We start from the raw sequence: 26745 nt of genomic DNA, 5'->3' as shown, positions 1-26745 counted from the left end.
AATAAAATACATTTTCAGTTACCTAACAACTCCAGATTAATTTCATTTGACGTAAAAAATCTTTTTCCTAGTATCCCTCCAACAGAAACTTGTATTCTAGTAAAAAACCTTTTAGACCAAAATAATACAAATCCAATCATTACAACTGAAATTTTACATCTTCTTGAAGTTTGCATAAACCAGGACTACTTTGAATTTAATAATGAATTATATACAAATAACAGTGCAGGACTTATAATGGACAATCCTCTAAGCCCATTGCTATCAGATATTTTTATGGATCATCTAGAGACAAAGATTTCAAAACATCCCATATTCAAACAGTTTTTTATATTGGTGGAGATACGTAGACGACGTACTGGTATGTTTCACAGGAACTAACAGGCAACTCGACCAATTTCTATCTTATATTAATTCTCTTCATAGTCATATTGAATTTACAATAGAAACAGAACAAAATCAATCCATAAATTTTTTAGATTTAAAAATTACCAGACTTAAAAACAAACATGACTTCTCCATATTTCATAAACCTACCCATACTGACACGACTATTCACAATTCATCATCCCATCCCACACAACATAAACTGGCAGCCTATCATAGTATGTTACATAGATTAACAGCAATTCCTATGTCAAAATACAATTTTGAGACAGAATTAAATATCATTAAACAAATAGCAGTAAACAATGGATACAACGAACAAACAATTAATAAAATGTTAAATCAAAAACTACACAAGAAAGCCCTGAACTTAGTATTTCCACCACCAGAGAAAAAACCCAGTACCTTCTGCTCGATTACATATACAGGCAAAATATCAACAAAAATAGCCAAACACATAAAAAAGAAAGGAATAACACCAGCTTTCAGAACAAATAATAACCTAGGCAAATATATTACAAACAATAAGAGCCAACATAAAAAACACTTACACAGTGGTGTGTACAAACTTAAATGTGGCGACTGCCCAAAAACTTACATTGGTCAAACAGGTAGAAATTTTAATAAACGAATAGCAGAACATAAAAGGGCTTTCAATAATAGAAAAACAGATTCTACATACGCACTTCACCTTCTAGATCATAATCATTCTTTTGATGACGAATTTAAAATTCTACACATTCAAAATAAAGGCCTTAAGCTATCTTTGTTAGAATCTATGGAAATCAACAAATTAAAAAACACAGATATAATTCTGAATGACCAGCTTGAGACAAACAGTTCTCCCCTCCTCAACTTATTTCATTAGAGACTATAAAGTGTAAACCCATGCCAAAAACAGATCACTTGAGAAAGGCAATGAGCCGAAACAGCTGTAGTGATAATAATTTAAAATAAAAATTTGTGGAAGTTTTGAAAACAAAGTTTTCAGTGTTTTATTGTTACATAAAACGAATTTCCATCAAGTAACGGTCGAATCCATCAATTATATATATATATATATATATATATATATATATATATATATATATATATATATATATATATATATATATATATATGTGTGTGTGTGTGTGTGTGTGTATGTCTAGGACTATTATTATTTATATTTATTTTAAGTTGTTTTGGTTATGGTTACAACAGATCAAACTCAAAAAAATTCAACAGTATTTTAATTGATATTTGCTATAAAAGACCAGAAAAATTTACAAGATTTATAAAGAGCGGCTTATTCACCAGAAGACATAAATGTTTATATTTTCTCTCACAAAGTCTGTCTTTAAATTGAATATTCCAATTGAATAGAGACTCGCAGAGAAAAAGACACGATTCTTAAGCACGTTTACTAAGGAAGGGAGTAGTTGCATGTCCTGTGGATGATATTCATGTGTCTATTTTCTGTCATTCAAACTAGATGATAAATCGTGACTATTCTTGTACGTCTTAAGTCTTGCTTAAGACGTAAAAGAATTTAAGACGCTTAAGAATTATGTATTTCTCTAAAAGTCTTTCTTTGACCTCTACTACTGCCGCTGACATTCAACTATCCCAAGTTTGACATAGTCATAGTGTAAACGAAGAGAGACTTTTTTAAAATATAAAGGTATGTCTAAAAAAGAACATATATATAATAAAATAACTATTGGTATTATTACTAAAACGAAATTAGTATATTATATATTAAATATTAAGTGCTTTACAAATATCTATAATTGAGTTAGAATTAAATAAAATTTTTAATAAAGTGTTTATACATATTTTGAATCAAAACAACTAATGTACTTATTTATTACATCTATAACGATGGTTTGTGATGATTTAAGACTCCCACCGCGTAGTTTTTGTACCATCACTGCTTAATTCATTACTGTAATTAATCTACAGATCTAATGATATAAAAAGAGAGCAATTAAAGATATCATTACAGCTAAGAGGTTAGTTTTGTGTCCAGTGGCAGAGTTGCAGCCGTCGTAATCACAATATTCACAGAACTCTAGGAGTAATCCTCGGCTTACGCCCTGGGAGCATGTTCCCACTGTTTGTTCAAACGGAACCAATTCGCACCTTCGGACAACACTTACATAGTTACTTCCTAAAAAATATAATATGTGTTAAACATAATTAACAAACATTACACTACTTATTTTTAAATTATTCTATATCTTAAAAAGTTAAACTAAAAATAATACGTTACTTATATATGTAGAGACTGAATTATATGCAAAATTCATATATATATATATATATATATATATATATATATATATATATATATATATATATATATATATATATATATATATATATATATTGATACGATTAGGGTTTATAGAAAATAATTTATGTTATATACTACATAATATTAGATATTTGGTTGTTTTAAATAAGTTATATACTAGAGAATTTTATAAAAATTATTTATGTGAGGGCATTTTAAGAAATTAGCATATAATAATTGTAAAAAGTTGTATTTTAGTAGTTATGATTTTGTAGATATTTTTAAGTGAGCCATGTGACTAGGCAACACACTATACCCTCCATTCCTAAGTGTCATTTTAAGAATTTTACGAATATAAGTGGGGTTATATTGTTTGAAATGTGTATTTTATTAAATTAGAGTGTTAGTTACTAATTTGAATGTTTATTCTGATCTGAAAAGCCTAAATGTCAACAAAATTATCAATGGAACATTAACGAATTCTCCAGAGTGCAGAGTGTGACCATTGTTTACAGTCGAACATTCTCGAAATAATGATTATGGCGGTGGATCGAACAGATATTTTTTTCGAGAACATCTATATAGAAGTGATAGAACAAATTGGAACATGATCTCTTACCAGATGGTTCTGGAATATCCAAAAGGATATAAATACCCGTGATTTGGATTCAAGATTGCAGTTTTTTAGTCAGAAGTCAAGCAGTTTATTATGAAAGTTAGTAGTTCACAGTTTTAGTAAGTCAGTCAAGCAGTTTAATAAGAAATATGAAAGTTAGTTGGAGATAGTCCAATTGTTTAATATAGTGAGTTAAATGAAGATTAAAAATTATGCATATATTTAATGCACATTTATAATTATACACAAATAATTATTGAAGATTATAAAAGTATATTAGAAGAATATTGGATGGACATTGGAAGGAATTAAAATTATATTATGATTGGAGATTAGTATAAATCAACTTATAATAATTGGATATTGGTATATTGAAAAGAAGAATAAATATAAATGCTGTTTGCTGGTTTGGTTGGTGGTGTATAAATGCTGGTGAAGAAAACTATATCTTAAATTGGTAGAAGCTGATAATTGGAAAAAGTAATTTCACAAAAAACAAGGATAACTGAAGTACGAAGACATTCAGTGGTGATTAGAATCTATATAGTAGAAAACAGTTCATTTAGGCATTCAGTGAAAGAAAGGTACAAAATTTTGTTAATATAATTTAGTTAGTGTCATAACAATTTCAATTTTGAAGATAGTTTGTTTAAATTTTACATTGTCTATAGAATTTAATTAGTTTTATAAGAATATCAATTTAAAGATAGTTTATTTTAAATTTACATTGGCTAGGTTAGATATATATATGTGTGTTTCATAATAGTTATAATAAAGATAATTTAAAAAAGTACTTACAAGCTAATTCTTTGAGAACCGCGATAAAAACCCTATATTATTAAAATACTCATTGCTCATCATTCAAACAAACAACACATCATAACAATATATATATATATATATATATATATATATATATATATATATATATATATATATATATACAGTATACTCCCTCTATAACGAACACGGTTATTACGAGGTTTCGCTTATAACGAGATACATTACATTTCCCGTGAAATTTCTATTGAACTATAACCGTCTATAGCGAGGCAAATTTGGTTATAACGACAGAAAATAAGATCCAAAAACGCGTTTTTTACGTTTTTGGTCCGGTCGTGGCTATAAATAAATACCTTTTCAAACAGCCCCTCAATAAACTTAACTGCAGCCCGCAATAAACTTCTTTACAATGAATAAATACAACTGTTTCACATCTTACCAATACCAATTAAAGCAGTTAAAAATGACAGAGTTCTTAAAATTGCAGAAACAATAGTTTATTTTATCCTTGAAAATACGCTTTATATATTATGTAGTTGGAAAAAAATATAAGTACAGATTTTTTGTTTTAACGTATATCATTGATAATAAAAGTAAACAACTCTTTTATGTTTTAATATATTTCATTGACAATAAAAGTAAATAACTTTTTTTCAAAAACGCCATTCAAACAATATTTATTAGCATCTTATATTGCTCCGAATGGCTTCACTATAGGAAGTTAATGGTTTAGAAAACTAGAGATTCATATGTATGCACAGTATTATTATTGTCTGATATAACGAGATCGGCTTATAACGAGGTAATTTGTCTGTCATTTCAGTTCTCGTTATAGAGGGAGTCTACTATATATATATATATATATATATATATATATATATATATATATATGGAAAAATACAGTTAAGATTTGATTTCACGTATAGTGCGTCTGTGTATCCGCTTATACGTATGTCGCACTAGGAGGGCTCTTCAGAACGGCTATTCACAGTCGCTCTGAACGTGAAAATAAATCTTTTCTGTCTTAGGAAGCAACTCTAATATGGCTTCGTATGGACGCAAATAGCGACATCTGATATTAAAATCCGTAAACTAACTTTCGAAACCAAATTCAGATTTTTGCTTTAATCTGTGCCTTCTAAGAATCTAACAACATCTTTATCAACGTCTGTTTTGCCTTGCAATTCTGTAATAAATTCAGACTTAGGCAGGGGGACCTCTTGTCACGGTCGCTGTTAAATTTTGCTTTAGAATATGCAATAAGTAAAATATCGTCTAAGCTGACAGGAGGATTTACTGATCAAGTATCAAAACTGTTGCTGGCCTTTGCTGATGATATAGATGCAGTCACGCATTCTACAAGAGACGTGAAAGAGGTGTTTTCACAGCTCGAGAAGGAAACAGGTAGTCTGGGTCTCCGAATAAATGAAGAAAAGACGAAATACATGGTAGTAACCTAAAATCCAAGACCAAGAGTTAGGCAGAACATCAATATTAATGATTACAACTTCGAAGTACTAAAGGAGTTTAAATACCTAGGGGCGATAATCACAGCGGACAACCACATAGAAAAACAGGTCTCAGCAAGGATAGCTGCGGGAAATAGAGCTTTATACTCCCTTTCAACATTATTAAGATCGAAGCTGCTAAAAAGAAAATCCAAATTAACACTCACTGTACAAGTCGATTATTCGCCCAATTATTACATATGGCAGTGAAACATGGACTCCCAACCAGCGGGAAATCAATAAGCTTCTAGTATTTGAAAGAAAGGTTCTCAGAATAATATTTCGCCCTCAAAGAGATGAATTCACAGGGGATTGAAGAAGACGTCGTAATGCTGTATTGGTGACTCTGTGTGAAACTGAAAACATAGTTAGACATATCAAAGCAAACCGAATAAGATGGGCAGGTCACGTGATACGATCAAAGGATGACAGAATGTTAAAGACAGTGTTTTTTGAAAGACCAGATGGTAGAAGATCAGTAGGCCGACCGAGAAAAAGATGGAAGGATAATGTTGAAGCCGATTTATCTAGAATTGGGGTACAACAATGTGAAATAGAAGCACAAGATCGTAGAGGATGGAGGGCGATAGTGGATGCGGCGACGACTCACCCCGAGTTGTAAAGCCAGTGAAGAAGAAGAAGAAGCAAGAGTATCAAAAGAAGAAGGAAAAAAACAATGTAAATTCTTGAAAAATGGAGCAAAAACGCTTGGACAGGGAAATATACAAGGGGAACTACTAAAATATGAAAGTAACAAGCTTTACGAAAAACTGACCTAAAAAATAACTAAAATATAAAAAAATAAACTAAAAATAATCCATGCATACGCCCCCACCAGAGATTACGAAGATAAACTTGTTGAAGCCTTCTATGAGGAAGCCGGCCAACTCGGAAAGAAAAAGGATCAAAAAAATTTTCTTTTCTATGAAAAGAAAATTTTTAAATCTTTAAAATAAGTGCTTCGTTTGAATTGATTTTGTTGTCATCTACACGATCGTCATTATTGAATCGTGCAATTTTATATCGATATATTCGTTGTTGTTTAATAAAGATTTTTATGTGTTTTTCCTTATGCTAAGTAAAATTATTTTCTTCATAAGATATGGATAAAATATTCATAAAATCAATAGACATATGTATATAGTTTCGTAGTTTTTTTTGTTTCAAAACATGTACAACACGGTTTTTAAGCCAATGTACGACTATGTTCGCCAACACTATAAATTATAATGCTATTACGACGCTGACTCAAATGGGTGACTAGGTAAACGCCACCGAAGTAATTAAAACAAATTAAAAGACCAACACTATTCATTACATATTATTCACTATACAAACGATATTAATTTTGAGTCGAGACTAAGTACTTCTTTGTAGTACTTAGTCTCGACTTAAGTTTTAGTTATAAAAACGACAACTACTTTTACGTAGATTATACCGAAACAACTTATATTTTAACTTTCACTTTATACCATTAGAGAACACACTAATCTTCTATTTTACGCTAAAACGACTATTACTTACTCGGCGTAACTATTTTACTTGATATAATTTTAATAATTTAAACTATTAACTCCTATTAATTGTATAAAATATGTGATAGAAACAAAACAAATCACCAGATAACATATGAAATAAAAACATAGATACCTAATAAAATCAATGGATCAATTCAAAACATAATGTAAACTTACATTATGTTACACAACAATACAGTGGTGTTAACAAGTCCTGCATCACCTAAGCGCCTTATAGTTTTTGAGGTTTAACACAAGTTGTTTGTATATTTTCTTGTAATTAGCATTATCGGTATACTTATTAATGTTTTTTTAATTACTAGCTCAAAATTCTACAGAAAAGATTAAAATAATCTGATTGAAGGGATATCCCATAATCCGAGAAAATTATGAGGTGATTATTAAGTCGTTAAAGTACTATTAAATTGAATCTTAATGACAAATTTGCCACATATTTTGACTATATAAACACTGTAGTTACCCTAACACATTTATTCACTCTTTGATTTTTGATAAAAAGGTCAAAATGTCATCCCAGACCAAACAAACTAAATTATCGGACGAAAAGCGTTATGAAATTATTTTTCACCATAAAAACGACAAATCTATTCGCGAAATAACATCCGCAGTAAACTGTAATCAGTATACAGTAATTAGAGTCATTGAGAAGTATGCTAAACAAGGAAAAATTGACGACAGACCGCGTAGTGGCCGACCAAAGAAAACTTCTGTTCGAGATGACGCTGCATTAAGAAGAACAAGTCTGGCAGACAGTAGTCTTAATTGACGAAGCTGTGGTCTGAATCTACTGGTGTAAGCGTGTGCAATTCCACTGTGAGAAAAAGACTGCTTAGTTTTGGACTTAGAGGATGTAAGGCACGAAAGAAACCACTGCTTTCAGAAAAGCAAAGATTGCACCGTTTGAAATGGGCCAAGGAACATCGAATCTGGACAGCAGAGCAGTGTCAGAGTGTACTGTTTAGTGATGAATCCACTTTCAATATTAATAATCATGCTGGAAATGCCTACGCCAGAAGATTTCCTGGTGAAGAATTTTCTCCAAAATGTGTTCTTACCATAATTAAACATCCAACCTCCGTTATGATATGGGATTGCATGTCCGCTCGAGGAAATGGTCGTATACACGTTGTCTCTGGGATGATGAACACTACCAAGTACATTGAGATACTACAAAATAAGATGCTGCGTAGTGGAAAAGACCTGTTTGGCGAAGAAAAATTTATTTTTCAGGATGATAATGGTCCTTGCCATAGAGCAAAATTGGTTAAAGCTTGGATGGAGAGTAATGAAATTGATAGGATGGACTGGCCAGCGCAATCCCCGGACCTCAATCCCATGGAGAATTTGTGGCAAAGGATATCAAACATCATTTCCAAAAGCAAACCCACAAATAAAACGAAATTAATCGAATCTCTAATCTACGCTTGGCATCACTGTATTTCCATGGAGGAACTGCAAAAATTAATAAATTTCATGCCCAAAAGATGTGAACTAGTTATTAAAAACAAGGGCTGGTCAATTAAATATTAAAATTAGTTTAAATTACTTCAATGTGATGTAAAACATCGTCTTTATGTAAATAGCCTAATTTTTGTAATATTGAATAAAAAAATTTCCGAACTACATTTTTTTATTAATCAAAATTTTTGCTGTGTTTCCATTTTATAATATTGTGTTTAAGCTTATTATGAAGATAACTCAAGATGGAACACTCGATGCTGCTATAAAAGACAGAAACATACAGGGTAGAAAAGCCATATCCATGATGAACGGCATTCTGTGGGACCAAACAATATATAAAGCGAACAAACAACTCATATACAATACCATACTTAAAAGTGTAATCACATATGGCAATGAAGTTTGGCCAATGAAACAAAGAACAGAGAAACTGTTAATAGCAACAGAAATAGACTTCTGAAGAAGAGCAGCAGGCAAATCAAGAAGAGATCGGATACCAAATGAGAGAATACGAGAAATGATGGGAGTCAAGCATACAATAGTTGATGAAATAAAAACAAAACAGTTAATATGGTATGACCATGTACAGAGAATGCTAGATGACAGGATTCCGAAACAGATTTTGACGTGGACACCACAAGGAAGAAGAAAAAGAGGAAGGCCGAGAAGAAGCTGGAGAGAGGGAATTGAAAAAGAACTAGAGGAAAGAGAAATCCCTCCAGGCCTATGGTTAAATAGAGAGGAATGGCGGTTAGGAGTCGGAAGGCGTCGGAGAACGCTGTGAACCGATAGTAGTAGTAGTGTTTCAGTGCTTGTTTGATGTAGATAGTAAATGGTTAAAAAATATTTAAGGTAAATGCCTTAAACTTCTACTTTTTTACACCACTGTAAATGTAAACGTGTCCAACGTTTCATCTATTTAAAATCTTATAAGTCCTTTACATAAATAATTACTAATATTTGGTAAATATTTATACCTAAATTCTTTTATTGAAAGAGGTGAGAGTCACTATGTCACATGAATCATTTTCTCTAATTCAAATTGTTGATCTAACAGATAGACCAGGGAGCTAACGATTTTCCCATGACACTTGGTAATTTGGTAATAACAATATGTAAATAAAACAAAATATTCACACGATTAAACGTATTTTTTTACTAAAAATATGTTATAAAATATCATTAAATGTATAAAAAATGTAAGGTCACTATTAAAGACCGGTAAATTATATGGAAAATGACACAATTTTACTGAAAAAACATAAAAAATCCTTTAAAATCAGGGTTTGTAAAGTTATTTTTCTTAATTTGTTATTATTGTAATTATTGCAAAAATTGCTTCAAAAGTCGATTTTTTGAAAACTATTATTAACTTTTCTAAAAAGGCACAATAACTTTGATTTACCTTTAAAGAATTCAAGAAATTTTAGTTAATATTTAATGCAAAATTGAAATTGTTTATGCCAAAAAACTTTTATCTACAATGTTATTATTGGGTCTAGATGAATTTTGAAAGCACCAAATTAAAGAAAAAGGCTTATTTTATCAAATTAAATCATTTACCGAATAAAAAGTTTATATTAAATATTGTAAAATAGGTTTGCAAAAGCACTGTGATTGTAATCTTATCTTATATACTAAAACGCTAAGCCCTTTTCTTGTCCACCACTTTACTCAAAAACCATATTATTAGTATTACGTATGAGATTCTCAAGATATACTTTTGGTACAAAAATTCACTTCCGGTTTTGAGATGACCGGAAGTTAAAATTTACTTTAACTTTTAGACCCCACAATGTATATATGGATCGAAAGGTCTCGTCGAGACGAATCTAAATATGTACTTCCGGTTGCGATCCGACACCGGAAGTGACCCGAACCGCGCATAAAACGTAAAGATAGAGCAAATCTGACACCGGATTCGTGATCAGCATGCAAAATTAACTGCTAAATGATAACATTGTAACAAAAAACATTGTTTTCGACGAAATATTTCGTGATATTTAATACAATTGTTACTTGCATTATTATTGATGAATGTTATGTATATTTTTGCTTATATTGTTTGTATTGATCTCTTAATTTTTCTCGCAAAATAAAAATTTCATTTAAAAAACTCGATGTCGAGTTGGTCCGCTAGTAAACAATTAAAATAGCTCATTAAACGCAATAGCATGTAGGAAGTTAATTTTTTTATTCGCCATGTTGGCAAGTGAGTCCTTTTCTTTCAAAATTCATCGGTGCTTTGTTTATAAACAATAAGCATTTTTTTATATCCTTTATTTATTGTAATCTCTTGCTACAAATAAAAAAAAAACTCTATCTGCAATTAACCCTTAAACGGCTAGCGTTACCATATCGTAACGGTAGACAACCTCATTTTAGAAGTGGCAACACAGCTTTTGGTTCCATCGGAATGCGTTGGTTATTTGTCAACACGCTTTTAGTATGTGAATGAACACATTGTTGGGTACAACGTCAACGTAAAATCTTTTTGGCAGTTTTATTCAAATTTTAAAAATTGTGGTAACAGTTACGAGCTTCCAAAGATGGACATCCGTCTAGAGTAAGTATTACTAAAACTTCTTTTTTGAATTGTTATGAAAAATACTTACAAAAGAGTATTTATAGATAGTTATTCTTCAGTTCTAGTTCAAAAAATATTGTACGTGTATAAATGTCTTGCGTGTTGAGTATGTGGTATATATGCGATCAGAAAAGCTAGGACTCTTGTTTATGTATTAATAATTGTCTAGTATATTCATTTGTTACTTTTAGGCGTGGGTTTACGCTGGAAGAAGCATTGCAAATGGTTTATGAAGAAGACCTGGACGTTCATGAAATATTCATCGAGCCTCCTGATGCGAATGTCCTTACCGATGAGGATTCTGGTGATGAAGATGGTGGCGGATTTCTAGATAATTTAAGCGGTCGACAGTTGACACCAGGAGCTGAAATCGTCCCTCCTCGTACTGTCAGAGCTTTTATCGATGTACCTGAATCGGAGCCAGTGTCAAATATCGTCCGAACTGGGTCAGAAAAAATATCCTGGATTGAAGGTGACTTTGAACGTGTGAGCAGGTATTTTCCTAAACCAGATTATAGTAAATATAGTGATATGGACTATTTAGATATATTCGAGATGTTTGTTGATAGCGAAATAATTGAACTACTTGTGACCGAATCAAGAAAATACGCACTTTTCTGCAATAAACCGGATCCAAACATTTCTAACGAAGAAATGAAATGTGTAATTGGGATTATGATTGTTACAGGATATAATGAGTTACCTGGAAGGGACTTTTACTGGGATTCCAAACAAGATATGAAAAATATTTTAGTCACTGAATCTATGTGAAGAGATCGGTTTCGCCAAATTTTAAAATATTTGCACTGCGCCGACAACACACAGCCTGTACATGGTGACAAAATGTGGAAGCTACGCCCACTGATGGGCCTTTTGAAACGCCGCTTTATTGACAACTGGATACCTGAACAGAACTTGAATTACGATGAGGCTATGATCAAATACTTTGGGAAGCATTCATGTAAACAGTTTATTCGGGGTAAGCCCATCAGATTTGGGTATAAAATGTGGTGCCTAAACTCTGCTTCTGGTTATTTGGTGAACTTTGATATATATCAAGGAAAAAACCCAAAGTCAAACACTAGTTACGAAAGCAATTTTGGAAAATGTGCTGCTCCTCTACTTTGCATGATAGATGAATTTTCGGATGATATAAAAAAGCTCCCGTTCACATTTTACTTCGACAATCTCTTCACAAGCTTTAATTTGTTATATTCCTTGAAACAAAGAGGGTATGATGGTACGGGAACTATGAGGGAAAATAGAATTCCTACAAGTTGTGAGTTACCTAAAAAAAGTATTATTTCGAAATCGAAAAAAAGAGGAGACACGATATCTGTCATCGACAAAGAAGATGCAATAATATTAGTCAAGTGGATGGATAATAATGTAGTGACAGTAGCATCTACATGTCATGGCGTCAATCCAGTCACTCAAGTAAAACACTACTCTCGAGCCGAAAAAAAAATTATTCAAGTACCACAACCTTATCTGATTTCTGAATATAATCGATTTATGGGAGGCACTGACTTCATGGCAGATATCCAGATACAGGATTTCAATTCCTAGAAAGAAGTGGTGGTGGTCAATTTTTACTTGGCTACTAGAAGCTGCTATAGTCAATGCTTGGTGTATATCTAAGAAGTGTAAACATCAAACACAGCTTACCCAACTAGAATTCAGACGAGAGATTGCTCAAGCCTATCTGATAAAATATGGCATGGCTTCAAAAGGTGCTGGAAGACCTGCGGCTGCTAAATCAAGTTTATCTTTTAATAGGGTTTCGGATAACTTGAGATATGACAGAACAGACCATTTTTTGATAAACATCCCCAATAATAAGAGGCGTCGATGTGCTGGAGAAGGTTGTAGCTCAAGTATTCGTACTATTTGTGTCAAATGTGATGTAGGATTATGTCTAGAGTGCAATATAATGTTTCACAGCCCAAAGTGATAATTTTCTTGTCCAAAAATTTTTTGTATACCCTAACCGGCTAGCGTTACCAAAACGTAACGACTATTTTTTTTAAAATTACATATATTTTGAGAAAAATACTTGTACCAATATGTTTAATAAAGTGTTTTGACCAATATTTATGATTTTTCCTTTCCTTTTTTGCAAAAAATAAATTTCTCCGTTGAAGGGTTAACACAGGGAAGATCCGTTCAGTGACAAAAATCCTTTGAGATAAATTTCTAATACATATAAATATTTGAAATATAAATAACACTTTACAAAGACATTTAGTAACATATCAAAAAATAGCAATAGCTAAAATACATATACACACAGTTAGGTATAAAATGATAGAGCATATGTTTATGTATTTACAGGTATAGGAAGGTCTAAGGGATCACGGCGTTGTCTTCCTCTGCTCGGTCGCTTCAGTAGGTCTTACATGATTCAGTAGTCTATTTTTGTAAGTACCACTGAGTGAGACAACGGTGTTTTGGATCTGAAGCTCTCGATGTATAACATAATTGAGCACATACTACGGTGCATTGGTAATAAGTCTCAAAACTTTAGATTCTAAACGATGAAGTTTCAGTAAGTGGGAATTAGATGCTGTACCCCATATCTGTATACTGTAAGTCCAAACTTTCTTTAGAATACATTTATACATTAATAATTTATTATGCAGACTTAATTCGGATTTTTGGTTCATGAACCAAAACATTTTCCTGTATATTAATCCTAGTTGCAGTCGCTTTGTCCAGATGTGCTTTCCGCAATTTAGTCAGCTGTCAAAATGTACTCCCAAATTTTTAACATCATTTCTTTTATGTATTATGATATTGTTTATATGTATAGATGGTACACTCTCCCTGCGTAAAGTAAATATTATATGTGCTGATTTACTGCCATTTACTTTAACTTGCCACAGTTTTAACCATTTGTCTAGATCATTTAAATGAATTTGTAAATTTTGACAGGCTGTAACAGGAACCGAGCTAGAAGCCATTATGGCAGTTTCGTCTACATAGGTGGCAATTATGCCGTTTACTCTTGTGGAAATATCTGCCGTATAGAGTAAGTATAAGGTTGATCCCAATATACTACCTTGAGGTACTCCCGATAGAATTGGAGATATGTTTGATAATGCTTCATTGTATCGATTGGTAAGATAGGATCTCAGAAGTCCATAAAGAGAATGAGGAAAGTGAGTTTTTAGTTTAAATAACAGCCCCTCATGCCATACTTTATCAAATACTTGTGAGACATCTAAAAAGGCTGCAGTGTAATATTCTTTCTTTTCAATTGCATCTCTTGCTACTTTGACAACCCATGTACCTGCTCAATTGTTCCATATTGTTGCCTGAATCCAAACTAATAAACCGGTATTAACATTTTTCCGTCGGTTTTAAAAATCATTATTTGAAATAGTATCCTTTCAAATATATTAGAGATTCTTCTTCTTCTTCTTCAGATGCAAATCCACTAATGGATGTTATCGATCACATTTTCCATTAATTCTCTATTTCTTGCAATATGTATTAGAGATTGTATGTCGGTAATCCCTGTCCATTGCCTTATGTTTCGGAGCCAGGACATTTTCTTGCGTCCCATTCCCCTCTTGCCTTCAATTTTACCCTCGATTATAAGTTGGAGGAACTGGTATTTTTCATTTCGCATGATGTGACCTAGATACGCCGTTTTCCTTTTCTTGATGGTTTCGAAAAATTGGCGTTCTTGGTTTATTCTTTTAAGGACATCTATATTTGTGATTTTCGTTGTCCATGGTATTTTTAGGATACGGCGATAGAGCCGTATTTCGAAAGCTTCTAATCTGTTTATAGCCCTCGTTTTGAGTGTCCAGCCCTCTACGCCATATAACAGCACTGACCACACGTAGCACTTAGTAAACCTTAGTCTCAGTTGAAGATCGAACTCTGAACAAGTCAGTACCTTCTTGAATTTTACGAAAGCTTGTCGAGCTTGCTCAATGCGACATTTTACTTCCCTGTCCGATGCCCAGTCTTCAAAAAGCCACGATCCCAGGTATTTAAATTTACTCACTCTTTCAATGGACTTAGTATTCAGTGTTATGGTGGAGTTTTCAAGTTCATCCAAGTTTCTGGAGATGATCATAAATTTGGTTTTTTTTGGTATTAATCTCTAACCCCATTCGCTTGCTGTATTCTCCGATTATAGTGACAAGTTGTTGAAGATCGACTATGTTGTCACAGATTAAGACACCATCATCAGCATATCGTATGTTGTTGATCAATACTCCATTCACTTTGATTCCCATCTTTGCATCCTCCAAAGACACTTGAAATATGGCTTCCGAATAAATGTTAAATAAAAGAGGGGAAAGCACACATCCCTGTCGAACGCCCCTTCTTATATGTATGGGTTCGGATATAGAATTGTCTATTTTTAACTGTGCCGTTTGATGCCAGTACAAGTTTTCAATGCATCTTATGTCTTTTTGGTCTATATCAACTTTCTTGAGGATCTGCATTAACTTGTGGTGTTGGACACGATCAAACGCTTTTTGGTAATCTAAAAAGCATAGGAACACATCCTTCTTCTGATTGTAACAATTTTGGACCAGCACCTGTGTTGCTACTATTGCTTCTCGTGTTCCTAAACCTTGCCTAAACCCGAACTGGGAGTCACTGATGTCCCATTCACATTTTTTGTATAATCTTTGATGTAGTATTTTTAAGAATATCTTTAAAGTGTGACTCATCAGGCTAATGAGTCTGTGATCCTCACATCTTTTTGCATTGACTTTTTTGGGCAGGGGAATAAAGGTAGAGCGTAACCACTGTTGAGGATAGCAGCCACTTTCATAAATTAAGTTAAATATTTTGTGTAGTGCTGAAATTCCCCTTTCATCCAGTAATTTGAGTATTTCTGCCAGGATTTCATCTGGTCCAGGTGCCTTATTGTTTTTTGAATTTAATATTGCCTTTTCTATCTCCTCTTTGGTGATTGAAGGGCCAGTCAGCTGGTCGTCTGTATAAACTTCACTCATGGGTCTTTCGTCATGGAAGAGCTCCTGGATATAATTTTCCCCATATATCAATTTTCTCCTTTTCACCCAGCACTATCTGGTTATCCTGATTAACTATGGTAGTTGGTCTTCGTTTTCTGTATATTCCAGCAGTCTCCTTAAGCTTTTTATGTAAATTACGGTCGTCGTGCTGTCGTTGTAAATGTTCTAGATCCAAACATTGTTGCTTAACCCATTCATTTTTTGCTATTCTTATTTTTGCTTTTATTTGCCTGTTAATGTTTTCCTACATATTGCTGCCATATTAGAGATTATGGGAAGCAAATTGATTGGATGACAGGATGATGGTTCGTGTGGATCTTTATTTGGTTTCGGTATTGGAATAATTTGTGCCATTTTCCATTGAAACGGAAAAAAAACTCAACTTTCGTATAGCATTAAATACCTATGTAAGTAAACAAGCGCCTATTTCAGACAAATCATCAGACAATTCAGAAAAATGGCAGCATTAAAATGTCATTGCTTAACATCACTGTTTAAACTTGCTTTTGTTAACTTCTTAATACTATTATTTTTTCCACTACTACAAATAAAGCACAAATTTTCCCAAAACTTGCTACTTTGGATCATAATTTTTTTTTTATTTTCCAAAATTTTGACTCGTTTAGAAGCTGATTTCCTTTTCTTCGACACAATCCATACTTGAAAGTTAATAATTCCCAACATCACAATTATTTTTTTGTAAGACAAATTTTTTACATAACGATAAGAATCTTTCTTTGACTTGCGAAGGCAATGAAAATCATTTGCATTCTCAAAAAAATTTGACCTAGTTGGCATGATATTGTTATAATACGCACACAATAATAAGTTAAAATAAGTCTATATCGTTGGCGTTCATTTAGAATTATCTAAAAAATGTAATTGCAGCCAAATATTTACTTACCTGAGTAGTGTTAAATAAAATTACAATTCCATTATATATACATATATATATATATATATATATATATATATATATATATATATATATATATATATATATATATATATATATATATATATATATATTACATTATTCGTAATGTCGAAAAGATCACGCTTAACGGTATACTGCTCGAAGGGCATATTCGAAATATTTGGGTTCTTGTTTTCATCAAGATAAGTAATTTTTCCTTTTCAAAATATTCTAACTTGTATTTGAAGGTTCAAAGATTATAAAGCTTTTTGTAGAATTCTAATTCTTTAGTAGGTAGTTTAAAAAAATCCCAGAAATCACTAATTAAGGCATTTTTCAGACAAAACACTGCAAATAACTCAAAAAGGAAGCATGAGGGACTAAACCGCTCGCTTATTAATCATATTTTTTTTGTAATTTGACCACATTTGTCAAAGTGGTAAAAATTATTGAGTCCATCAACATTAACTTATTTATTGTAAAGCGCATTATAATTATATGTAATAATTTTTATTTTGCGGCGGATTTTACGATGAATGCATTTTATAATTACCTACTTGAATATTCTCAAACCTTGAAACTATAAAAATTATATCTTATATATTTATAATTTTCGCATTCGTAATAAAAATTATTATAGCATATCGATACCTACAAACTGCAGTATACTTACAGGCGAGGCCACATCTATTTTAAAAGCCCCAATCGTCTTCAAAAAAAAAAAATAGAACGATGACGTGCATTATAACAGACTCATTAAATGCCACTAACCTTATTTTACAAAGAATAAAAATCTAACTAGAAACATTTCGATAATTAGGAAAGGAAGCGGCTTTTATTTGGCTACCTTGACATATAGGTATCTACGAAAATGAAAAAGCAGATCAACTGACGAACAAAAATCGAATGAGCTTAAATCACATTGTCAAGTTGAAAACATATCCTTACACCGATCTAAAGAACCTGATAAAATCCACTGTACTAATACATGACAAAATCATTGGGAAAAATTATATACAAAATTAAATGTAATCTTTCCAAAAATAAATGCTGTTCTTGAAAAATGCTTCAAACAGAATAAACCAAGTTATTATTAACCATCTAAGAATTGGTCTTACTGCCCTAACCCACAAATATATACTTAATAACAAAATAAGCATTAGCAATCTGCTCCTGCTTCTCTGATCCACTGACCGTTAAACATAATCCTGCTTGATTGTCCGCAATACCGCAATATTCATGGAAGAAATAAAATCCCACGGAATCACAGACGAGGATCTTAAAACAGTTCTCACCAAAAAAATCTCAACAGTGTTAACATAATATTTAAAAGATTTCAAGTTATATCATTTTTCAAAGTAAAAACGTTGCACGTCACAATTTATATAAAGTGACGTCACTTATATTTAAAATTTCCTTAGAGTTCAAATTTTCCTAACACAGCTAATAATACGAAACCCATACGGAACTGCTCGATTTTTCATATTCGTCAACATGGTATAATGATCAGAAAAATGTAATCATCATTATATTGGGAACTTTAGAATTATATTGATTAAATGACCAAAAACATTTGTTATTATTAATAATATAAATTTTATGAAATAACTCCTTAAAGAGTCCTTAGCTTACAAAGGACTCCTTTGTAAGCTAACTACTGTTGTAGTGAAGTTTTAGGAGACATTCGTTGGACTTTCCGAGTTTGAATTTGTATCAGCCCAAGTGTCTGATGAGGCTGGGATAGGCCGAAATGATCATAACACTTTATTGATACCGATTTGAGCACGGAAAGTTTAACGAATTTGTCCTCCTAGGTCATATATTTGGCCATTTAATTTAATAAAGCGATAGCGGCTTTCGCTAAAAGATTTTATCTTTTACACATTTCGCATAGCGCAAAGGATACAGAAAACGATATTATCATATCGTTTTCGTTCACGGCCGCCAAAGTAGGTGGCGCCTTTGTAAGCTAACTACTGTTGTAGTGAAGTTTTGGGAGACATTCGTTGGACTTTCCGAGTTTGAATTTGTATCAGCCCAAGTGTCTGATGAGGCTGGGATAGGCCGAAATGATCATAACACTTTATTGATACCGATTCGAGCACGGGAAGTTTAACGAATTTGTCTTCCTAGGTCATATATTTGGCCATTTAATATATATATATATATATATATATATATATATATATATATATATATATATATATATATATATATATATATATATACTAAAACTATACTTACAAGTCTACAAGATGTATTTAAATTTTGTATATTATTATAAAATGTGCATGTACTAACCTTTTACAATTTCTTTAAGACAAACATTTTTCATTCGCCTATTTCTTGCTTCGTTTTCATCACAAATCTCCAAGTTGGGTCTACTATTTATATCATTTCGATATCCTCCATTATATGAGGGATTGTAGTTCTGGTCGTACTGTCTATTGGAATTAGGGTCATATTGCCTATTATAATTATTGTCATACTGTCTGTTGTAATCAATTTGCCTTTGATCGTACGGTCTTTGTTGATAGCTTTGTTGCGAATCATATGAATTTGATCTGCTACGAGAAGTATAGTCATTAAATGGATCTCTACATGATGAATCAATGTCACTCGAGCATCTCCAGCAACGAAGAGTAAAGGCTACAAAAATACATAAATTAATTATTTGATTAATTTTTTAAAAATTAAAATATATTAATATATATAGGGTGTGCGAAAAGAAGCGGGATGGTCGAATGTTTCGCGAAATATTTACATCAGATCGAAAAACATACAACATAGTGTTCAATCAATACTTTACAAAAATCTATCGAATTACACCAAATACAACCCCCCAGATCCTCTCCCTCTGGGTGTGGGAAATTTAAACTCTTAAATGGGAACCCCCATTTTTTATTGCAGATTTGGATTCCTCATAAAAAAATAAAGAACTTGTATTTAAAATATCTTTGTCAAATTGGTGATATATGGCCCTATAATCGTAAAAAACAATTTATCCTGATGCACTAGAAAAATTATGGAAACGGTCTAATATCTTGAGAAAAAAACTTCTACATGAAAAACCAAAAAACACGTGTTTATTATTTTTGAAAAATCTATAAAATGACAACAAACATGACCCTCCACGTCTGTTTACAAATAGTTAATATACCATTATAACACGTGAGTGTCTCATGTTTAAAACTTATTATAAAATTACTAATGGAAACCAACGTATGTCATACTGACCCACTTACAACGAAAATAAACATCTAAATTCAAATTATGTATGTTATAAGCTATATACTAACTAATTTAAGGGTTTTGCTCCCCTGACACATCTCCCACTAAAAAAATGAAAGCAATGAGCTAACATTGCATTTCATCTCCCAACTGCTCATAGTTACGTTATCATCACATTGTTAATATTCACAAACCACAAAAATAAAAAAAAAATCGTTTAAAGAAAAGTTTTAAAACTATTAATTCCTAATGCTAATTCTAAGTACTACCCTATGTCCGTTTTCACTTTTTTTTTTCACTTAACCACTGTTAGGTTTCACACTACGTTTTATCTCCCGTTTTTTGTTCAATAAAAGAAAAGAAAGAAAAGTGTACAAAGAAAGACATAATTTTAAAATAATTGTGAAAATTTAAGTTTGCGTTTTGGTTAATAAGATATTATTATTAAATGTACAATTTCTGAAGAGGAACAAACCAGTAACCGGCAAGGAATTTACTCCTTACTTTATTGACCCATAATCACAATTTAGTGATCTAACTATACGTGACGCACCTTCCAACCATTCCCAAAAAACTAACTTATGAATCAGTTCATCAATGTCATTTAAATTATGTAATTCATTTTAAGGTCAATTATACAATACACAATAAAAACTTATTATTACACATCTAAAATGGCGCGAGAAGTAATAAAATAATAAGATTATATATAAGTCAAGTATAATGTAGTTTATACATAATATAAATAAAATTATATAAATTCGGTCCATCCAGTCATTGCCCAAGCGCCATCAATGAATCTATATTTATAGATTAGAATATTATTCTCATCTTCAGTTGATAAATATGTACTAATGCTGAAATGTTCCATGTACCTATTTTTTGGTAGCAAATTTAAAATAAAATGTAATATCTGATTTGATTTGCCTGGTACATATGTCTGTTCCAACAATAGTCTTTGCTTGAGAGAAACTATTATAGGTTTTTAAACTTATTCCTTGTGGCATGTCTTCTTCTTCTTGATGTGCCTATCCGTTACGAATGTTGGCGATCATCATGGCAATCTTTATCTTATCTGCAGCAGCGCGGAAAAGCTGCACAGATGTTGTATTTAACCAGATTCTGAGGTTCTTTAAATAAGATGTTCTTCTTCTTCCTGGACCCCGTTTTCCAAATATTTTTCCTTGCAGGATGGCTTGAAGGAGAGCATATCTGGATTCATTTCGCATAATATGTCCGAAGAACTGTAGTCGGTACCTCTCGGTTCTTATTCATTCTTCTGAGGACCTCCGTATTTGTCACTCGGTCAGTAGACGGGATCTTAATATTCTCCGATATAGCCACATCTCAAATGCTTTCAGTTTTCTGCACATATCTTCGTTCAAGGTCCACGATTCAACTCCATAAAAAAGGACAGAGAAGACGTGGCATCGCAGCATTCTTACTTTTGTATCAAGAGAGAGGTTATGACTCTTGAAGAAGGCCTCCATCCGATTGAAGGTGGATCTAGCTTTTCCGATGCGTGCTCTAATCTCCTGGTTGTTGGTCCATTCTTTATTTATTATGGTGCCGAGGTAGTTGTAGTGCGTCACTCTTTCTACAGGGGATTGGTTGACGTAGAGTTGACCTTCTGTTATTCTTTTCTTGCTAATTATCATAAGCTTTGTCTTCTTAACGATTATATTGAGTCCATATTGTTGACTGTAATACGTGATTTTGTTCATAAGAACTTGTAGGTCTTCTAAGTAAGTTGTCCGCAAATACTATCGTGTCATCTGCATATCTGATGTTGTTTAGCCGGTAACCATTTAGTAGAATAACTTTTTCAGTTTCGTGCAAAGCTTCGATAAATATTCCTTCAGATTACAGATTGAAGATTACAGGAGACAAAATACAGCCTTGCCTCACTCCACGCATGATTTTCACATAGTCAGTGTGTTCACCTTCAACTCTGAGATTTGCTGTCTGATTCCAGTAGAGTCTTCTAATTATTTTCAGATCTTGATTGTTAATTCCTGTTTCTTTTATGTGGCATGTCTAAGTTAAATATAATGTTTATATAAGGTTTAGCCACGATTATTAACTTTAATGAAAACTTCATTTTTAATTCATGTTTGACGTTTCGATTTCTACTCCGGAAACAGTTTTCAAAAAATGTTATTTTAAAAAATTGTGATAAAAGGTATAACCATCAGGTTGTAAAGTTGGGATATGTTTTAACTGACTGTTGAGTTACTTGGACTCTATCTTGTAGGCAATAGCATTCTTTCATCATCATGGCTTTACAACCCTGCGTGGGTCCTAGCCTCCTCAAGAATTTCTTTTCAGTCAGCCCTATCCATCGCCTTTCTCCGCCAAGCACGTAATCCCATATTTCTCATGACTTCATCGATGTTATTGAGCTGAGTTTATTAGTCTAATTTATTATAAAAAATATTCTAACACTTAGTTTATTAAAGTCTTTATTTAATTTATATACACAATATTCTTACACTTATCACAACTACTTTAATTTATATTATTTATTTACAATATTTATTTCCGCGTTACAATTCGAAACTCGACCCGATATTAATTTTTGACTCCCTTTAAAATGAAAAGGTCCTCTATTTATATAAGATATCCGTTATTCTGGAATCCCCTTGGCGACCTGTGTTCACCTTTCTCGAACAGAAGGGGGCGCCAGACAGGTTTCTAGCGGGTCGGAGAATATACTAGAATGCCATGGAAAGAGAACCGGTTTTATAGAGGCTCACAAAAACCTACGAAAGAATTCTTATTTAGAATAATAACATATTTAAAGGTCAAATATTAGTCATATTTATCGTAACATTATCAAGGAACCTTGTTCTGGGTCTTCCTCTTCTTCTCTGACCAACTGGTCTATCAAGGAGCGTTTTTCTAACTGAGTCATTTTGTTCTATCCGCATTACATGTCCTATCCACCTCAAACGTCCTATCTTAATATGTTTTACGATATCAGGTTTCTGGTATATTCTATAAAGCTCGAAGTTGTATCGTCTTCTCCACACTCCATTGTCATTCTTTGCTCCATAGATTCGCCTTAGTACTTTTCTTTCGAAACATCCTATCATGTTTTATTTATTTTTTGTTAAAGTCCAGGTCTCTGGACCATATGTTAGGACTGGGCGTATTATTATAGGGCGTCTGCACTTGGAATGGGATTAAAAATAAACGCACAGAAAACCAAGTATATGTATTGTACTAGATCAGGCAACCAGATACCTAGACTATTAATTGATGATCTGGAACTGGAAGGTGTGGACACCTTCGTCTACCTGGGCTCGCTGCTGATCAAAGACAACAATGACAGCGAAGAAATTAAAAGAAGAATAGTGCTTGCCAATAAGTGCTATTATGGCTTGAGGAAACATATGGCCCCAAAACTACCCAGAAAAATTAAAGTTACCATATATAAAACACTAATAAGGCCAATGTTAACATACGGGTCTGAAACGTGGTTACTTACACAGAACGACCAAGAATTGCTTAAACGTTTCGAGAGAAAAATTCTAAGAAAAATATATGGAGGAATCCAAGAACAGGGTTTGTGGCGTAGGCGCTACAACTTTGAGTTATATAGAAGTTTTGACATGTAATTAGGCGAGATGAAGATGCAACGATCAGAAAAATTTTCGACCGAAGAGGACCAGTGGGAAGACGAGCCAGAGGAAGACCAAAACTTAGGTATTAAGATAACATAGACGATGATCTAAAATCCATCGGAGTTAAAGCATGGAGGAGAGTTGCCAGAGACAGGGGCGAATGGAAGATTGTTCTGAAGAAGGCTTTGGCTCATAACGAGCTGTAATGACACTGATGATGATGGTTGTGATTTGTGACATACGTATTACTTTTTCCAGAGCCAGATTGAACAGTATACAGGAGAGAGAGTCTTCCCTGGCGCAGCCAATTATTTGTTTTAAAAGGTTCGGACAGTTCCCCCTGAATTCGTACTCTACATTACACTTTTTTAAGAGTTAGTTTTGTTAAATTTACCAACTGATTTGGTATTCCTAGCTCTTTCATTGCTTTGAACATTTCTCTTCTATTCAGCCACAGTCATAGGCTGCTTTGTAGTCTATAAATATGTGATGAGTATCAATCCCATATTCCAGTGTTTTTTCCAAAATTTGTTTTAGGGTTGCAATCTGATGAATTATAGATTCTGAAACCTCTGAAACCAGCTTGGTATTTTTCTACTATTCGTTCTGCATACTATGGTGCCATACGGTGACATAGTACTGTGGAAAATATTTTATACGCTACATTTAGAAGCGTAATTCCTCTGTGGTTAGAGCATTCAAAGATATCCCGTTGTTTAAGAATGGTGCAAAGTATTCCAATATTCCAATCATTGGGGAGGGATTTCTGTGTCCATATTTCTTTTATAATCTGCTGTATATTCTTTTGGTTGATAAAAAAAAACTAAGGGTGGTGTTTTTACCCTCGGAATCTCAAATTCTGACTGTTTTGTATGTTTTATTGTTTTATTTGCCTATATAATGTGTTTAAAGTAGAACATGAGTTTGTGTATTGTGTGTTGCATATGTATTGTGTATGTTCTTGTTGTTGACTTCTTATTTTAGTATTGGCAACCAAAGTCTGCTACATTCTGATGATGGGTTTGCTACACATTTTTGTGTATATTAAGTTATACGTCTATACGCGCGCTCGACGCTTTAAATTTGTACGGGAGTGAATTGGCAAAACCATTACATATCTAAGATATAGGTAAGAGAGAGACAGAAGATATATTTTCTCTTTCGAGAATAAAAATTTTCCTTTTGTAAATATATTTAATATTTATTGATTATTATTATTATTTTATAATAATTCGGTAGATATATACATTTGGCCAAAGTCTTTTGCAAATAAATATTCTTCCTGGAACTTCTATGATTCGTAATAACCTTTCCATTTTTGGAATACAATAAATAAATAAACACAAACACAAAATACAACCAAAAAACTGACATAATCTTGACAAATAATGACATTGATTAGCCACATTATTACTTAAGGTTTCTGGTCGAATGAGTTGAGGCGCGGTATTTAGAACCAGGAGGATATATGGTATGCTCTAACTAATCTGAAGAAAATCGTGTGCAATTATGACATCAAGAATTTGGCCTTACCCAAGATGCACTAGAAAATCTAGATTGGAAGATTGTCAGAAGCATGCTTGAAGTGATCTCCCGAGAAACCGGCATACGAATTACTGTGTGTTGCATTAATCCGAAGATATCGTGTCCTTCAAAGACAGTAGACTGTTATTTCTTTCTGAGGGGTTCATGCAGAACTGGAGTCCACCAAATAATTCCCTGTTTTAGATTTAAAAAATACTCCAAAAAACTACTGTATTGTTTATAAGTATTGTAACGAAATAGCCCATCTCCAATGCGTGGTACGTGTCACACTTCTTAGAAGTATGGATCTAGAATATTCGATCGTTGGCATTCTCGATGGGCTTTCGATGTGAAGGATAGAAGTGGACTACTTTAGAATATTCTAGTACATAATAACCCCCTTTGAATTATAAGCACCCCCTCGAAAATTTTATATAACAAAGGGAGTCGTGTGGCACCTTGTTAGAAAGGGATTTTAGTCCTCTAATCAACAATATAAAGTTTTTTTGGGTTTGTGCAATCATAACTGAGCAAATTGATCTTTACAATTAAATTAAACGTTCAACTTGACCACCATTATTCACTTCTTGGCAATAACCGAGGCGATTTTGGAATTCTCGTACAACATTTTGTATGACCTCGGGGGTTATTTTGTTAGTTTCTATCGTAATCCTAACTTTTAAATCAGCAATATTGCCGGGTCTCTTAAAATATACTTTAGAAATAATCAGGTCTTTTCGTATCTATTCTGCTAAACATTAGGGAAAAAACTTTGAAGATAATAAAATATTAGTCAAAAAGCCAAATAAACAATTGATATTGCTAGTAGGCTGCTGTCAGTTGGGTATTTAAAGTTATTAAAAGACGTCAGTATAATATTTGTGCGCTTATTAAATTTAATTATGGCTCATTATTTGTCCGAGACTCAAAGAATAGACATTTTAATTATAATTGGTTTTGGTAATAAAACAAGAACTCAAAAGGAGGTTTATGAAATGTTTAATAATAAATACCCTGGTCAACAAGTTTCACAGTCTACAGTTAGAAAAATTGAAAAGAAGTTTCGTTATACTGGACATGTAAAAAATATTGAAAAACCAGGTAGAAATGTTAAATATAGTGATAAAAAAAAAGTTAGATGTACTTCTAGAGATTGAGAAAAATCTGTGGAAGTTCTGATGAAGCGACGTTTCATTTAAACGGAACGGTTAACAAACACAGTGAAAATCCTCACTTGGTGTGTGAGACTCACGCAATTTCCTAAAAAAATTAACATTTGGGCTG

General features: G+C 32.6%; 1 protein-coding gene across 1 annotated transcript in view; it reads right to left on the bottom strand.

Annotated features, from left to right (window-relative positions):
- Positions 1-1602: 1602 nt before the first annotated feature.
- Positions 1603-26745, bottom strand: part of LOC140445057 (uncharacterized) — a 34701-nt gene continuing 9558 nt past the window's right edge. The window contains exons 2-3 of the mRNA XM_072536849.1: positions 19382-19729; positions 1603-2539 (exon numbers count right to left, since the gene is read on the bottom strand). Of these exons, the coding sequence (XP_072392950.1) occupies positions 2334-2539; positions 19382-19729 (554 nt within the window). The 3' untranslated portion in view covers positions 1603-2333. The remainder of the gene's footprint in view (positions 2540-19381; positions 19730-26745) is intronic.

The sequence above is a fragment of the Diabrotica undecimpunctata genome, chromosome 7 (genome assembly GCF_040954645.1).
Source record: "Diabrotica undecimpunctata isolate CICGRU chromosome 7, icDiaUnde3, whole genome shotgun sequence".
Taxonomy (NCBI): Eukaryota; Metazoa; Arthropoda; class Insecta; order Coleoptera; family Chrysomelidae; genus Diabrotica; species Diabrotica undecimpunctata.
The sequence above is the reverse complement of the archived record's forward strand: the minus strand, read 5'-3'. Positions and strand labels throughout refer to the sequence as shown.